This window comes from Triticum aestivum, chromosome 3D (genome assembly GCF_018294505.1).
Source record: "Triticum aestivum cultivar Chinese Spring chromosome 3D, IWGSC CS RefSeq v2.1, whole genome shotgun sequence".
Lineage (NCBI taxonomy): Eukaryota > Viridiplantae > Streptophyta > Magnoliopsida > Poales > Poaceae > Triticum > Triticum aestivum.
This window is the reverse complement of record NC_057802.1, coordinates 328,758,519-328,776,745: the sequence shown is the minus strand read 5'-3', so window position 1 is coordinate 328,776,745 and position 18,227 is coordinate 328,758,519. Positions and strand designations below refer to the sequence as shown.

At 43.5% G+C, this 18,227-nt stretch overlaps 1 protein-coding gene across 1 annotated transcript; it reads right to left on the bottom strand.

The window, feature by feature from the left end:
* Positions 1–9,737: 9,737 nt before the first annotated feature.
* On the bottom strand, positions 9,738–12,864 carry LOC123078686 (uncharacterized). Its single transcript, XM_044501275.1, has 5 exons — positions 12,281–12,864; positions 11,494–11,561; positions 11,256–11,395; positions 10,376–10,533; positions 9,738–10,042 (listed from the first exon to the last, which is right to left on the bottom strand). Exons 3-5 carry the CDS (start codon positions 11,301–11,303, stop codon positions 9,919–9,921), a joined length of 330 nt encoding a protein of 109 aa, XP_044357210.1. The 5' UTR covers positions 11,304–11,395; positions 11,494–11,561; positions 12,281–12,864; the 3' UTR covers positions 9,738–9,918.
* Between the last annotated feature and the right edge of the window lie 5,363 nt (positions 12,865–18,227).

Sequence of the window (18,227 nt, the reverse complement as noted above, 5' to 3'; positions counted from 1 at the left end):
GAAAGTTTGGGAAAGTCCTTTTATTCCCTCTCATTTAACTTGCAAAAGTTTCAAATTTCACTCAACTTCACACAATCAGTCAAACAATCAGTCATAACTATCTATTTATTATAACATTCCAAAATTTAGAATTTTGGGATGTTACAAACCTACCACCCTTAAAATGAATCTCGTCCTCGAGATTCGGAGAGGCTAGAAAGAAATAGCTCAGATTTGGGGTCTTCTCAAAATCCATCGATCATCACAGGGGGTCAGGGGTGCTACCACCCTTAGATACATGGTTCTGGTTCCATCAAAACTCATATTCTCCATCCTTATTGTTGACAGGATCCGTCTTCTCAGATCTTTAGGACAATTCCTTCTCTGGGCTCTTCCGGTAGTGGCATAACCTTTACCGCAATTCTTCTGTCCTTTTATCTTGGTAAGGTTCTTCTGGGACTGGGCCTTCTTAGCTGACGGGTCTGGCGCCAATACTAATCAACTATCGATATCTCATGGTGGTCAACCATTTATGGTTTCTCCTGCAGAAAACGGGTCTGGGTTGAACCTCACCGTATGTCCTACGATTGGCAGCAGCTGACCTCCTGTATTTCCATTACATCCCTCAACTCAACACCTCAATAATAAAGAAATGCTCTCCCTACTACTACTACTATACTTCTCACAGACACAACTAATTATCACAAGTCTCCTTCTCCTTGGGACAATCTCTGGCAAGGTGCCCTGCTTCATTTCAACAAAAACATATTACTTCCGACAAGTCGCGTGGTTTCCTTATGACTACATAGCCTCCTTGGGTCCTCGGCTTCCTTTTTGGGCAACTGCTGAAGTAGTGCACTGACTCCTTGCACCTGAAACAGGTGATATGACTCATGCCCTTCCTGGTATCGAATCTACTTCTCTTCTTGGGCTTTTCCGTGCCAATCAGGGCTTCTATTTCCTGTGGCTCATACTCTACTTCCTCTGTCGGGAATTTTACTAGATCCGCATTCAAACTATTCTGGGAGATGTGTCCTTCTTCTCCACATGAATAGCATGACTTGGTGCACGGTTTAATTGGGTCTTCTTTGGGTGTGTCCTCCACCTCTTCCGTCATCACAGGTTCTTCTAAAATTTCCATGAGGGCTCCTTTCATTGCTTCTTTCTTCTGCTGGATGGTTTCTTGTACCATGGGGTAAATGTGACACTGAGCAGGGTAGTGGGTAGTCCCTTCACACAAGAAACAAGTAATCTGACTAGTTGGGCATTCTTCTGCTGGGGGACTTCCTTCACAATTAGGGCATTCATCCTTGTGTTCTTTATGGGTGTGTCCTATTTCTCCACAAATCTTGCATGCACAAGGTTTCTTCATATCACTTCCACAAGGCTTCAAATTCGGGGACACAAGACGAGACTTTAGCAAAGTCAACTTAAATTCCTTCCAAATGGTTACTCCTTGCCATCCATTGATGGTTTGGTACATCATCCACCAAGTAGCACCACCTCTTTCAAAGCACTGAAGAGCATGCTGGGCCATATCTTTTCCGGCCATAGAGTCATTCTTCCTGTGACCTTCAATGTTCTGAATTCATCGGTCTGTCTCCAATTGACTCATCGGTCGAGAAAATACAAGCTCATATCCATTCATCCTCTATTGGGTCCATGGGTTTTGGGGTGAGATGAGAGATAGAGAGGGAATGCACACAATGCAAACAATAGTTTTGAAAAGACAAATTTTATTTTGTCGCTGTCGGAGAACATCAAACAAATGACAGCTCACAATCGTCGCAACTAACGTAAGTATATAACAGGGGATTGGTCTTCTGAAGGTCAATTAATCTTCAATGTCGCCAAACTCTTCAAGTCTTGTTCATGTCTTCGATGGCTTCTTCCGATCGTGCTTGTCCTTCTCAAGTTCTTTTTGCCATATCATCTCTGTTGACGCGAACTCTCTCGTGACGTCCTTTAATATTTTGGAGTTGCATTCCAACTTCTGGGTTTCAACATCCTTGGCATGAACCATGGTCCTACTGTCCTTCAGTTCCTGACGAATCTCCGGTATCTCGAGGTTTTGTTCCTCCAGTTTGGCTACTTCAACTTCTAGGTCCCGAGTTCTTCACGAATGCTTCCTTGTCAAATTCGGCTTCCTAAAGGTCCACCTTAAAATTCTTGATGTAATACTCCAGATCCTGGAGATACATCAGCTAAGGTTAAAACTTCATCTTTTTTTGGTAGGTGCTCCATTAGCCCTTTTTGTCATCCAATCCTTCCAAAGAAATGCATGCTTAACCCAGCACCGTGACAATAGCGTAAGCGGGTGATAACATCATGGTTAGCCGTGTTTCTGCCCTGGTCATTGCCATGAACTATCATTCCATAGTTGATATCTCCTGCCTTAGGGTTTTCTTGACAAAACTTTAAGTTCTAATGCTCCATGTTCCGGTCTTTCTCCAATACACCTTGATCTCGGGTATTGACAGCTTCCATAGTCTGCCAAGTTCCATAAGGGTAGCCTTCCTAGGTCATACTAATCTAGAAATTCTTCAGAGCCTTCAAATTCTCCTAGCCTTCGGAGTCTTCAACCATTGTAGTTTCCATTACTATAATGCACGGTAAAATCCTCTTCATTCCGAAGTGGTCTTAGTTGTCCGATATCTTGTACTGCTTGGTGTGGTCTCATCAGTCGATTCCGCATGTGGTCAAAAGGGGAAAGGGGTATAGTCTCACTAAAAGGGAATATTTGGAATAAGCTCAGAAGAGAAGAGAGGTAAACGATCTTTTTGCAAAGAAAGTTGTAGAGAAAAGCTTTCCTATGGGCTTGCCAGTTTCTAGGGGTCACGTCGTACAGTCAACATGTGCTCTGATACCATCTTGTAGCGACCCGACCTCAGACGGTCAAGTCTCTGTCCTTAAGTGTCATCCCTGGATCGGTATGCTGACACACACAGTACTCCAGGATTTATAACAGAGGTAAATCACATGTATAAAGTAACGTAAATACTATTACCTCAATACAAATAGCGAAAGTAACAACAAGGTTGTGGATTCCCATCAACATCAACGACAAAGTTGAGTGTAGAAATTGTAACCCTAATGTATCACTTACTCGTCGTAAGAATCCTGCAACATAAGACGTTGTAGCCACAAAGGGTCAGTACATTGAATGTACTGGCAAATTCACACCATAGGAAAATGATGAATAATAGCTATCACTACATGCATATTTGGTTGGTGGAAAAGCTCTATGGTTAAAATGTTTTTGCGACAAGCCAATTTTTCCCTAATGCAAAGGAATATATTTTATTTAACTACAAAGTTGTTGACAAACATTGAGAAGGTTCCTCCAACTCAATCCCCATTTAATAGTTAACAACCCAACAAATTAATTAAGTAACATGATGAGATCAACATGATAATTCAAGAACCAGATACTCAAGATGTCCATAACCGGGGACACGGCTAATCATGATTAGTTTGTACACTCTGTAGAGGTTTGCGCACTTTTCCCCACCAGACTCGATCTCCTCTGTTGGATTTCTCGCACTACATGGTGTTTGAGAAACGGATGACCGAGACACAGTCTTTTAGAAGCACTAACTCTTTACTCTGGGTGGACAGTTACACCTACTTTCCCCTACATCTCCTAGCCCACCACTGAAAGAGGTCATGCAACATACTCAACTATGCTAGAGCCCATAATAGCTTGTGGCTGCACATGGAAGTTTCTAGCATGAATAATCTTATGATCCCTTTGAGCCTGGGTGGCATTCCATAGGGTGATCACACGGGTCCTCCGGGATCCCCTTGGGCAAGCACTGGGTTCTCCAGGTGCCCAGGCAAACCACTGGGTGCTCCAGGGTGCCCTACCATTCCACCCCAGATGTGTATTAAAGTAGCCACCTTAAGTTAACCATTAAATAATAACTCTCACATCTGTCATGAATCACTCAACCAATCCACGTCTACGAGCTTAGCAGAGCAGTATGAGCATAACGTAGAAGTAACTCCCAAGGTTTGAATGCAGGACAATAGGTTCCTACCTCATCAACTACTTCCCAATACCCACATGTTATCAATCCTAACCATCCAATGTTTGAGGGTTGAAACTAATGCATACAAACTGGGTATGAAAGGGATATGATCAAAGTGTGAACTGGCCTGTACTGATGATGAAGATGATTCGCACTCATAACTCCTGATAGTTCTACTCATCACACTCCGGTCAATCCAGTGTAAGCAAGCAATAGTAACCACACATAAGCAATCACTCGAAAGATCGGGAAAAATGAAGAAGACAATACGGAAAACATCAAAACCAAGCAAATAACTCTTGCAACATAAAACGATTTCTAACAGTACCAAAATTATGTGTATTTGGCCTTATCAGAAAGTTTAGGTCAAGAGCTTTAATTTGCAAAAAGAATCAACTCAAACGGAGTTATAAAACTCAAATTACGATCAAACGAAGGTTAAATTCAAATCTGTTTGAAGTCAAATTTTAAACTTTTAAAAACATGTTCAAGTTGTATTACTGGATAGAGGGGATCATAACGAAGAAGTGGGCGTTGGTTTGTTGGATTTGGATAAGCGAGCGAAAAGTAGCGAAGGTTTGAAGATCAGGGACTAATCTGTAAACAAAGCATTCACGGATGGGTCCCTGGCCACACGAGGAAGGATCGAGTCCGGAATGACGATATACGAGATAGAGTTGGGGTAGCACCAATTGAGGAGAAGCTTGTCCAACATCGTCTGAGGGACATGGGTGCGTGAAAGCGTGCTATCCATGTGCCAGAGCCATGAGTTGGTTGCGAGATCTTATGGGTTTCACCTCTAGCCTACCCCAACTTGTTTGGGACTAAAGGCTTTGTTGTTGTTGATTATATAGGCATATAATATATCAAAATTTTCAGAAAAATATTTTCTACCACATGAACATTTTACTAACGTCAAATAAAATCCACAAAAATTCAAATAAAGCAAACAGTGCTACAGTCTAATAGAATCCAATAAAAAAATTATTTTAAAAATACCAAAATAATTTCAAATTTATTTCTCTCATTTTTCTATTGTAGGGAATCATGTTACCCTATTTTCCATATATTTTATTTTTGGAGAAAAATAATTTGAATAAAAACCAAATAACGCCAAATTAAAAGTAATTTGAAAACAACTTTACATTTGATCCTTTTAAACCTCCAACTCATATTTAATATGTTTTGAAGAAGTCATTTTATCTTCTCTCATGAAAATCATTGAGTTGCTTAAAGTTTCTGAATTGGAAAATATTTCCAAATAAAATTCAAATCTTTTCAAAACCCTTTTCATTTATTTAAATGGAAGAAGTCATGTCATCTTCTCTCTAGGGTTTTGTATTTGAAAAGAATTTGAATTCACGGAGATCATAAATGCAAAAATGAAAGTTTGGGAAAGTCCTTTTATTCCCTCTCATTTAACTTTCAAAAGTTTCAAATTTCACTCAACTTCACACAATAAGTCAATCAATCAATCATAACTATCTATTTATTATAACATTCCAAAATTTAGAATTTTGGGATGTTACAACAACATAACATCAAGAATGGTGAGGAAGCCACATTTACACACATACACGTGCATAGAGTAGCGGGGCCATGGTAGCAGCAAGAAGCTGAAGCACTGATGTCTGCTAGAACTACGTCGGTAATTCCCCAAAGAGGAAGGGATGATGCAGCACAGCGACGATAGGTATTTCCTTCAGTGATGAGACCAAGGTTATCGAACCAGTAGGAGAACCAAGCAACACTACGTAAACTGTACCTGTACACAAATAACAAATACTCTCAACCCGACGTATTAAAGGGGTTGTCAATCCCTTTCGGGTAACGGCGCCAGAAATTGGCAAATGGACGTGAGAGAGTTGTAAATATTGATAGATCGAACGCCAAATAAAATAAATTGCAACTAGGTATTTTTGGTTTGGAGAGGACAGAAGGCGAAGGAGGTGGAGGATACCGGCTTCAAGCTGTGGTACACGGGGACGACTGCAAACAGAAATGGCGTAGGCATCTTGATCAATAAGAGCCTCAAGTATGGAGTGCTAGACGTCAAGAGACATGGGGACCGGATTATCCTGGTCAAGCTGGTAGTTGAGGACTTGGTTCTCAATGTTATCAGCGTGTATGCCCCGCAAGTAGGCCACAATGAGAACACCAAGAGGGAGCTCTGGGAAGGCTTGAAAGACATGGTTAGGAGTGTACCGATTGGTGAGAAGCTCTTCATAGGAGGAGACCTCAATGGCCACGTGGGTACATCTAACACAGGTTTTGAAGGGGCGCATGGGGGCTTTGGCTATGGCATCAGGAATCAAGAAGGAGAAGATGTCTTAAGCTTTGCTCTAGCCTACAACATGATTGTAGCTAACACCCTCTTTAGAAAGAGAGAATCACATCTGGTGACTTTTAGTAGTGGCCAACACTCTAGCCAGATTAATTTCATCCTCTCGAGAAGAGAAGATAGGCGTGCGTGCCTAGACTGTAAGGTGATACCTGGAGAGAGTGTTGTACCCTAGCATAAGCTAGTGGTTGCTGACTTCCGCTCTCGGATTCGTGTCCAGCGGGATAAGCGTGCCAAAGTCGCTAGAACAAAGTGGTCGAAGCTCAAGGGGGAGGTAGCTCAGGCGTTCAAGGCGAGGGTCATTAAGGAGGGCCTTTGGGAGGAAGGAGGGGATGCAGACAATGTGTGGATGAAGATGGCGACTTGCATTCGTAAGTTGGCCTCGGAGGAGTTTGGAGTGTCCAGGGGAAGGAGAAGCGAAGATAAGGATACCTGGTGGTGGAATGATGATGTCCAGAAGGCGATTAAAGAGAAGAAAGATTGCTTCAGACGCCTATACCTGGATAGGAGTGCAGACAACATAGAGAAGTACAAGATGGCGAAGAAGGCTGCAAAGCGAGCTGTTGGTGAAGCAATGGGGTTGGGCATATGAGGAGCTCTACCAACGGTTAGGCACAAAGGAAGGCGAAAGGGACATCTATAAGATGGCCAAGATCCGAGAGAGGAAGACGAGGGATATTGGCCAAGTCAAATGCATCAAGGACGGAGCAGGCCAACTCTTGGTGAAGGACGAGGAGATTAAGCATAGATGGCGGGAGTACTTCGACAAGCTGTTCAATGCGGAGAATGAGAGTTCTACCATTGAACTGGACGACTCCTTTGATGAGACCAGCATGCGTTTTGTGCGGCGAATCCAGGAGTATGAGGTGAAGGAGGCTTTAAAAAGGATGAAAGGAGGCAAGACGATGGGCCCTGATTGTATCCCCATTGAGGTGTGGAAAGGTCTCGGGGACATAGCGATAGTATGGCTAACCAAGCTTTTCAACCTCATTTTTCGGGCACACAAGATGCCAGAAGAATGGAGAGGGAGTATATTAGTACCAATCTTCAAGAACAAGGGGGATGTTCATGAAGGAAATATGCCCTAGAGGCAATAATAAATTTATTATTTATTTCCTTATATCATGATAAATGTTTATTATTCATGCTAGAATTGTATTAACCGAAAAATTAGTACATGTGTGAATACATAGACAAACAGAATGTCACTAGTATGCCTCTACTTGACTAGCTCGTTGATCAAAGATGGTTATGTTTCCTAGCCTTAGACAAAGAGTTGTCATTTGATTAATGGGATCACATCATTAGGAGAATGATGTGATTGACTTGACCCATTCCGTTAGCTTAGCACTTGATCGTTTAGTATGTTGCTATTGCTTTCTTCATGACTTATACATGTTCCTATGACTATGAGATTATGCAACTCCCGTTTACCGGAGGAACACTTTGTGTGCTACCAAACGTCAGAACGTAACTGGGTGATTATAAAGGTGCTCTATAGATGTCTCCGAAGGTACTTGTTGGGTTGGCGTATTTCGAGATTAGGATTTGTCACTCCGATTGTCGGAGAGGTATCTTTGGGCCCACTCGGTAATGCACATCACTATAAGCCTTGCAAGCATTGTAACTAATGAGTTAGTTGCGGGATGATGTATTACGGAACGAGTAAAGAGACTTGTCGGTAACGCGATTGAACTAGGTATTGAGATACTGACGATCGAATCTCACGCAAGTAACATACCGATGACAAAGGGAACAATGTACGTTGTTATGCGGTTTGACCGATAAAGATCTTCGTAGAATATGTGGGAGCTAATAGTAGCATCCAGGTTCCGCTATTGGTTATTGACCGGAGACGTGTCTCGGTCATGTCTACATAGTTCTCGAACCCGTAGGGTCCGCACGCTTAAAGTTCGATGACGGTTATATTATGAGTTTATGTGTTTTGATGTACCGAAGGTAGTTCGAAGTCCCGGATGTGATCACGGACATGACGAGGAGTCTCGAAATGGTCGAGACATAAAGATCGATATATTGGACGACTATATTTCGACACCGGAATGGTTCCCGGTGAGATCGGGATAATACCGGAGCACCGGGAGGTTATCGGAACCCCCCGGGAGGTATATGGGCCTTAATGGGCTTTAGTGGAAAGGAGGGGAAAGGAGCAAGGGAGGGGGCGCCCCCCCCCCCAAGCCCAATCCGAATTGGGAGGGGGGCCAGCCCACCTTTCCTTCCTCCCTCCTTCCTCTTCATTCCCTCTCCCTCTCCAAATAGGAAAAGGAGGAGTCCTACTCCTGGTGGGAGTAGGACTCCCCCCTTGGGCGCGCCTCCTCCCCTTGGCCGGCCCTCTCCTCCCCCTTTTATATACGGAGGAGGGGGGCACCCCATAGACACAACAATCTATCTCTTGATCTCTTAGCCGTGTGCGGTGCCCCCCTCCACCATAATCCACCTTGATAATATTGTAGCGGTGCTTAGGCGAAGCCCTGCGTCGGTAGAACATCATCATCGTCACCATGCCGTCGTGCTGATGAAACTCTTCCTCAAAGCTCGGCTGGATCGGAGTTCGAGGGACGTCATCGAGTTGAACGTGTGCAGAACTCGAAGGTGCCGTGCGTTCGGTACTTGATCGATCGGATCATGAAGACGTACGACTACATCAACCACGTTGTGCTAACGCTTCCGCTTTCAGTCTACGTGGGTACGTGGACACACTCTCCCCTCTCGTTGCTATGCATCACCATGATCTTGCTTGTGTGTAGGAATTTTTTTGAAATTACTACGTTCCCCAACAGTGGTATCAGAGTCAGGTTTTATGCGTTGATGTTATATGCACGAGTAGAACACAAGTGAGTTGTGGGTGATACACACTACAAGAAATATGTCAACTTGTGACCCTCACTATTGGCCGTTGAAAGGTCATAGTTTTTCATTTGCGACCTTTTTGTGACAAAAAACAGAAGGTCAAAAGCTGGCGGTCGTAAACTGAAATTAACTACCTTCTCACAGAAGGTCATGGAACCCATGACCTTTTGTTTTGGTCACTGGTTGTCTGCCCAGGCCACGTCAGATCCGACGTGGCAATCTGACGTGGCAAAATTGCGACCAATTGAAAAGGTCGTTGATAAGATTCAGCCCGGTCCGATTAGGTGTCTATATGGGCCTTGCCCATTAATTCAGCCCATTTATGATTTTTCCTTGATGTTTTTGGGCCTTTTCTATCATGGGCCTTTACCTTTCCACATAGTTCGTTTCCTTTTTGTTTCTATTTTCTATTTGAGTCAAGGCCTGCTTATAGTACTTCTGAATAGCTTTTCAGCCCACGTTATTTTGGGCCATGGCATCTTAATAGTACAAGTATAATTGGGCCGTGGCCACTATCAGGTCCAGTAAGAACATTTTCTGGAGAATTTAATGTTCAAGTAAAATGTACACAACACATTACAGGAAAATAACACATACAACAGCAGATAAAATTTCATTTCACTCCTATAGCTCACTACATCATAGACAGTACATGACAATCATTCATTTTTTACTAGGCAGTAGACGAGTACATCTCATTCAAATAAACAGTACTGCTCTTGGAAGCAAAATAGGCCGCCACACGCCATGGTGCGCCATCTTACTCGATCTGGCCCCAAGTAACCAGCAGCGCTGCTTGCTCCCTTGGCCCAGCTCCAGCTCCCTGCACATGACATATTGTGTCAATGCTTGCAGCAATAGAAGGAACTCACATACCATAGAACTTGCACAGTAGTGTATCAACACCCCAAAGATTGACTGAATTGAACTGTTATATAACCAAGTTAGAGCTGGCAGAAGTTTTGACTTCCAGTAGAAAATTAAGTCTATCAACAACCCTAGCTAATAATAGCAAATTAAACTGTATACTACCAGCAAGACACAAACTGCTAGTCCTGATATGAAGTGCAAGCATCTTCAGTAGTTGAATCTAACACATAGTCATATATCAACAAATAGCAAGGGGGGAAAAGAACAGGGAACGGCGAGGTTATACCTGATCTTCTTGAGCCTCTCAAGGTCATCCCTGAGCTTCATGTCGACGGCGTTGGAGAAGACCTGGGAGAACCTCCCGTCCTTGTAGTCCTTCCTGTTCAGGAACCAGTCCGACACCTTGAACTGGCGCGGGATGTGCACCACCGCCATCAGAAATCCCTGTCATTTTAACATTCAGTTTGTACATACACTAATTACATATTAATACAAAGGGCCAACAGCAGCCATGCTAAAATCCCTATGAATGTTCATAGGAAAGCTTTATAAGCATATGAAAGTTCCAATTTGATCAAAATTTCTACTAGACTACCAGTGTTACAATTTATTTAACACGATGACCACCACGATCACAACATGATGTTTATATAATATCTTAAGTGATCTTAAATAGCTAGCAACAAAGTCTACTGCAACATCTCAGTCAATTAAATCACATACGGTTGTGGGACTATGATTAACCAAAACAGTGCAAATCAATCTATTATAAGACAAAATAATGCTCATTTAAGAAAATATCAACACCAAGCACTCATTCAACTGCACCAAATTAACAGTACCATAATCTGTATGGTTAATGTTCAAACACACATGTGAAATCATATTGTCAACTGCATGCACATATACCACTAATATCTTTGCAGCAGCATTTGCCCGCCATTTTACAAATAATCAAGCTACACAATATTACTATGTTATAAATCAGACATGGGTTAGACAGAGTAATGTTATGTGTCAGGATCAGATTGCATGGCAGGACTACAGTATATAGGAGATCCAGGCTTGGATAAAGCAGTACTACTTCAGAAGCAGAACAAGACAACATCACTAAGAAGATAATCAAAACCAAGTTGTTGTTGGATGACTGACAAACAACATCTTACAGAGGCAATTCTGATTTCTGGTTGAGCATGCACATTAACCATTAGCATGTGCTGATATGCAGCATAGTTTGAACAGGGTACACCTGGGAATTTTTAGTTATTTTGTACAGCTGGTGTTGCGTTGATGATGTCGGAATCGCCTGAAAATTCAACAAGGAATAGAGCATGATCAGAAACCCAGTTGTTGTATATCAAAGTATGAACCAGGTAACACAATGAGAAATGTGGTGCTAGATACCAGGGTCGATGATACTCAGGCAGCAGACTTGGAAGTATTACCACACACAGTTCCCATATCAACATTGTCTGGAAATCAAACATTCGGCACTGTTAATTTTGAACAGCATATTATTGAGACAACAAAAAAGTTTGACATGATTATGACTGCTTTACCATCTTATTCACAATTTCAAACTATTTATTAGCTTTCTACTGCAATTTCAAGAACATATAGATAACGACAGAATAGACCGCCATGAATGCCGCATACGCATCGCCGCATGTAGCATACATAGATACTACATATTCTAGCAGCAGCAAGTGAGCTCCATGGAAAGGAAGCAAGATGCACAAATGCTGACCCAATCATACTATTTTAGTTAGAAGAGAGGGATTGTGTGAGGCAATTTAGGCCAAGCAAGCATCCACCCCACTCCACTCCAGTCGGCCTCACAATGATCTTCGTTGAGGGAAAATCAGTCAGTAATCACAGCAGTAGCAGCACGCTTTGGTTGAACAAGGCCGCGTGGTGAAGCGGCCACACCTACTACCACTGCTGGCTAATGAAGAAAATCCCCAATGCGCTTTGCAAAGCGGGAGGGTCGATCCCCAAGCAACGAGATCGATACTACTAGCATCACAACATCAGCAACAAGTAGCTAATAAGGCCTCTGCCCTCTGCCTGCGCAGCGCACCTACCGGTGTTTCTTCTTGGTTGGTGGCGGGGGGATGAGATCTAGCAGCAGCAAAAAGGGAGGCCGTTTCCTACGCGGCGAGATGCGCTGGAGACAGCTAGACGGTTTTACCTTGACGCGGGTGCCCTCGGCGGCGAAGCCAAGCACGGCGGAGAGGACGCCGAGGAAGCCGATGAGCGCGCACACCACCACCGCCTTCTTGCAACCCACGGCTCGCCTCCTCGCCCGCCGGATCTACAGCCTTCCTCATCCCCGATACGAGCTCCACCAGCACTCACCTGCAGCAGCAAGCGAGCGAGCCAACTGCTGGAGTTGGCGCGGGCGCGGGGTAGCAGGTCGCGGGTGCGGCCCCGCGGAGCGAGACTCTCCTGGCCGCGGCGGCGCGGCCCCTGGGCACCGCGGAGGCAGCTGAGAAGGAGGGGAACGTCGCTGAGGAGGTAGCGGTGAGGGCGGGGGAGGCGGAGGCCTTGAGCGCAAACGCCATGGGTGCGAGGCAGGGGAGGGAGGAAGGGGTCGACGGCGGCGGCATCGGTGTGCGCGCGGGGTTGGATTGAATTGGGCCAGGGTGAGGGGAGGGCGCGGTAGTGTGCGGCGGCGGCGTGGGTCGTCGACGGCGAGTGAGGGGCGTCGGCTGCGGGAGTGAACAGGAGGGGTGGGGGGATCTAGATCTAGATGGGGGAGGAGGGGCGGCGGAGGAGGGATTTGGATCGGGGAGAGGAGGGGCAACAGTGCCCTAGGGTTTTTCGGGAAGGAGGGGATCGAGAGACGCTGGATCAGTAGGGGGACGGCTCAGATCCAATAAAGGGGGTGATCCGTGGGCTGCGTCCTGATTGGTTCAAAAATGAGCTATTAAAATTTACTTTTCTTAGTGCTAAAAACAGGGGGTTGAAGCAGCTACCGAAAATATTTGGCAAAATGGCATCACTAAGATTTTCACTTAAGTTAAACCACCTTTCATGGATGATTTTTGCATTATTAAGCACCTAACTAAAAACGGTCGCGCGGTCAAATTTGATCACATTTTGAAATCGGCATAGGAAATTCATTAAAAAAATGAAAAACATGTAACCTCTTATAGTTAGTTCAAATAAACCATTTTTTGTACATGTGTGTATTTAGGGATGACAAACAATGTTGATTTGGGAGGTTTTCATTTTCTTTGCTCAAAAGAACCATTTTCCATTTTCTGAGTGACCAAAATGTGTTTTTTTTGTGAAGGACCTACCATATATTGTTGCAAAATTGGAAGCTTTGAGCCATCTTTGGTGAAAAGGACAAATTTTCGCCGATTCAGCAGGAAGCGGATCAAATTTGAACTGTAGCTGCCTCATAGTTTGCTATTTATTTTTTTCCAAAAATCATTTCTAGGTACATAAGTATAGATTTAATAGAGAAACATTAAAAAAATTCCAAGATTCAACCACTAGCTAGGAACGGTTAAGCCCACCGTTTTGACCACATTTTGAAACGGGCATAAAAATTTCAAAAAAAATGAACGAAATGGAAAACCTTCGCATTGTGTCATCATATGTGACCAAGTTTCCAGGAAAAATAATAAACTTGTAATACGGCCTTTATTTTAAAAAAGTGTTCTCATAAATGAGCTATCATGCGTGAAGATTCATGGCTTTCAAGCCAAATGATCAATCTTATGGCCACATTCATGGCATAGTTTGTTCCAATAATCTCATATTGTGCACAAGGGTGCATCTTGGAATTCCAAACAATGTTGCCTAAGGGAGTTTTCATTTTCTTTGCACAGAAAATTCATTTTCCATTTTCTGAGTGCCTGAAATGAGTTTTTTTGTGAAGGACCTACCATATATTTGTTGCAAAATTGGACCAAATCAATTTTCTAAAATACTAGGCCATATTTAATGCACAATTGACAAAATGGTTGGGTGTCAAAAGCTTTGATCCATCTCTGGTGAAAAAGACAAATTTCCGCCGATTCAGAGGAAGCGGGTCAAATTTGAACTGTAGCTGCATCATAGTTTGCTAATTAGTTTTTTCCAAAAATCATTTCTAGGTACATAAGTATCTATTTAATCAGAGAAACATCAAAAAATTTCCAAGATTCAACCACTAGCTAGGAACGGTCAAGCCCGCCATTTTGACCGCATTTTGAAACGGGCATAACAAATTCAAAAAAAATCAAAAAATGGAAAACCTTCACATTGTGTCATCATATGTGACCAGGTTTCCAGGAAAAATAATAAACTTGTAATACGGCCTTTATTTTAAAAAAGTGTTCTCAGAAATGAGCTATCATGCATGAAAATTCATGGCTTTCAAGCCAAATTATCAATCTTATGGCCACATTCATGGCATAGTTTGTTCGAATAATCTCATATTGTGCACAAGGGTGCATCTTGGAATTCCAAACAATGTTGCCTAAGGGAGTTTTCATTTTCTTTGCACAGAAAATTCATTTTCCATTTTCTGAGTGCTTGAAGTGAGTTTTTTTGTGAAGGACCTACCATATATTTGTTGCAAAATTGGACCAAATCAATTTTTAAAATACGAGGCCATATTTAATGCATAATTGACAAAATGGTTGGGTGTAAAAAGCTTTGAGCCATCTTTGGTGAAAAAGACAAATTTTCGCCGATTCAGAAGGAAGCGGGTCAAATTTGAACTGTAGCTGCCTCATAGTTTGCTATTTATTTTTTCCAAAAATCATTTCTAGGTACATAAGTATCTATTTAATCAGAGAAACATCAAAAAATTTCCAAGATTCAACCACTAGCTAGGAATGGTCAAGCCCGCCGTTTTGACCACATTTTGAAACGGGCATGAAAAATTCAAAAAAAATCAAAAAAATGGAAAACCTTCGCATTGTGTCATCATATTTGACCAAGTTTCCAGGAAAAATAGTAAACTTGTAATACAACCTTTATTTTAAAAAGGTGTTCTCAGAAATGAGCTATCATGCGTGAAGATTCGCGCCTTTCAAGCCAAATGATCAATCTTATGGCCACATTCATGGCATAGTTTGTTCGAATAATCTCATATTGTGCACAAGGGTGCATCTTGGAATTCCAAACAATGTTGCCTAAGGGAGTTTCCATTTTCTTTGCACAGAAAATTCATTTTCCATTTTCTGAGTGCCTGAAATGAGTTTCTTTTAAGGACCTACCATATATTTGTTGCAAAATTGGACCAAATCAATTTTCTAAAATACTAGGCCATATTTAATGCAAAATTGGCAAAATGGTTGGGTGTCAAAAGCTTTGATCCATCTCTGGTGAAAAAGACAAATTTCCGCCGATTCAGCAGGAAGCGGGGTCAAATTTGAACCGCGGCTACCTCATAGTTTGCTATTTATTTTTCCAAAAAACCATTTTTAGGTACCAAAGTATCTATTTAATCAGAGAAACATCAAAAGTTTTCCAAGATTCAACCGCTAGCTAGGAACGGTCATGCCCGCCGTTTTGACCGCATTTTGAAACGGGCATAAAAAATTCAAACAAAATCAAAAAAATGGAAAACCTTGACATTGTGTCATCATATGTGACCAAGTTTCCAGGAAAAATAATAAACTTGAAATACGACGTTTATTTTAAAAAAGTGTTCTCAGAAATGAGCTATCATGCGTGAAGATTCATGGCTTTCAAGCCAAATGATCAATCTTATGGCCACATTCATGGCATAGTTTGTTCGAATAATCTCATATTGTGCACAAGGGTGCATCTTGGAATTCCAAACAATGTTTCCTAAGGGGGTTTTCATTTTCTTTGCACAGAAAATTCATTTTCCATTTTCCGAGTGCTTGAAATGAGTTTTTTTTGTGAAAGACCTACCATATATTTGTTGCAAAATTGGACCAAATCAATTTTCTAAAATACTAGGCCACATTTGATGCAAAATTGACAAAATGGTTGGGTGTCAAAAGCTTTGATCCATCTCTGGTGAAAAAGACAAATTTCCGCCGATTCAGCAGGAAGCGGGGTCAAATTTGAACCGCGGCTGCCTCATAGTTTGCTATTTATTTTTCCCAAAAACCATTTTTAGGTACCAAAGTATCTATTTAATCAGAGAAACATCAAAAGTTTTCCAAGATTTAACCGCTAGCTAGGAACGGTCATGCCCGCCGTTTTGACCGCATTTTGAAACGGGCATAAAAAATTCAAACAAAATCAAAAAAATGGAAAACCTTGACATTGTGTCATCATATGTGACCAAGTTTCCAGGAAAAATAATAAACTTGAAATACGACGTTCATTTTAAAAAAGTAGGGTATTACCTCCATTAAGAGGGCCCGAACCTGGGTAAACATCATGTCCCCTTGTCTCCTATAACCTTCGATCTTCAGACACACAGTTCAGGACCCCCTACCCGAGATCGGCCGGTTTTGGCACCGACATTGGTGCTTTCATTGAGAGTACCACTGTGTCGTTGATGGCGGGATCGATGGCTCACCTTGTCATTAACGACAACATTACCTCTGGAGGGCCCTAGCTCCGGGACAGGTCCTCCAGCTTGGCGATTTCGCCATGAGCGCCCGCGCGGCCGTTAAGCCAAAGGCAGCCCTTGAAATCGCTAAACATCGTCTTCGGATCGGGCTTGAACACTCTGTTGGGGATATTACTGCTAGGCATAAACGGCCAGGAGAGGCCGGGTTATCCCCATATTGAGTTATTATATTTGAAGCCTATGAAGACAAAGACGGTGGCGTTTTATGAAGGCCCAGGGCCCAAAGGCGAATTAAGGCATGTAGACATAAACCGACATTGATATGTAAACTTGTGTTGTAAGATAGGAAGAGTAGAGACCGGGCCGGAAACGTTTATGAGCCGGCCTCGGGATCCTGTAAACCGATGAGCGTCAACCCATGTATATAAGGGGACGACCCGGCGGTGGTTTAGGGACAACAAACAACAACTCGAGAACCAGGCATAGCGGATTCGCTCCCTGGTCATCGAAACCCTAGAAATTCCACAACAACTTGATCGTAGGCTTTTACCTTCACCGCAAGGGGCCGAACCAGTATAAACTCCCTGCATCCCTTGTCCTCTTTAACCCCTTTAAGATAACCTGTCGCGATGGCTCCACGATTAAGTCCTTTCTCTAGGACATCTGTCGTGACAAAACCACGACAGTTGGCGCCCACCGTGGGGCTATTGCACGATGGTTTCGAGTTCTTAGAGGGCAGCTTCGAAGGGCTTAAGGGATACGCTGTGGGCCGGATGACTAAGAGTCGTCGCGGCAAGCTCTACATCGACGACGCAGGTCGGGGTCCCGAGGCCGGCTCAATTGAGTACGGATACCGGGTCCCCATCGGTGGCATCCACGTCTTCATTGGCAAGATTCACGAGCCGGGCCCTGAGCCGGACATCTGCACCGACATCGTCGAAACGTCTCAGCATGCGAGAACCGCCCGGGTTCAGCCTGCCATGAAGCGTGCCTTCGTGGGAGTCATCCATGGAGCGGAATCTGAGGATAGACCGGCATTTGGTGGTGAGACCGTTGTTTATTCTGATGACGAGTCATCGACCGGAGAGACCGACTCATTGTACCAGTTGCAAGATGGCCAGATTGGGGGCTGTTCCGACGGCGACAGTATTCCGGACCAATTTGATCCGCCAAGTCGGGTTGCAATCTTCATGGCCGGTACACAGTCTGCGCTGCACTCTTCGACAGCAGCAGCAATGATTTCCGGGTCAGTAGCGGCGACAGCAGCCGGGCAGGAGGCTCCGTGCGACCGCCGGCTCAGGTTTTATCTGACCTATTTGACGCTTTAGCAACGCTGATGGCGGAAGTTAACCCGGCGAACCAAGAGGAACATAACGCGGAAATCGCGAAGGTGAAAGATCAGATAACTCAAGCCAAGGAGACCTGGTGGCTGAGGATACCAGGATGGCTGCAGAACGAGCCGAGTTGGATGCACAGGCTTACCGACTTATGTTGGATCAGAGCGCATCAAACGATGTCATGAGGAGAAGGTACCGGTCTCACCTGCCTCCGGTTTATGAAGCCAGGAACCTCTTTAATACCCCAGGAGCAGGAACCAGTAATCCGCCAGTGGTAAACCAGGCGGAGGCACCTGGAACGGGAG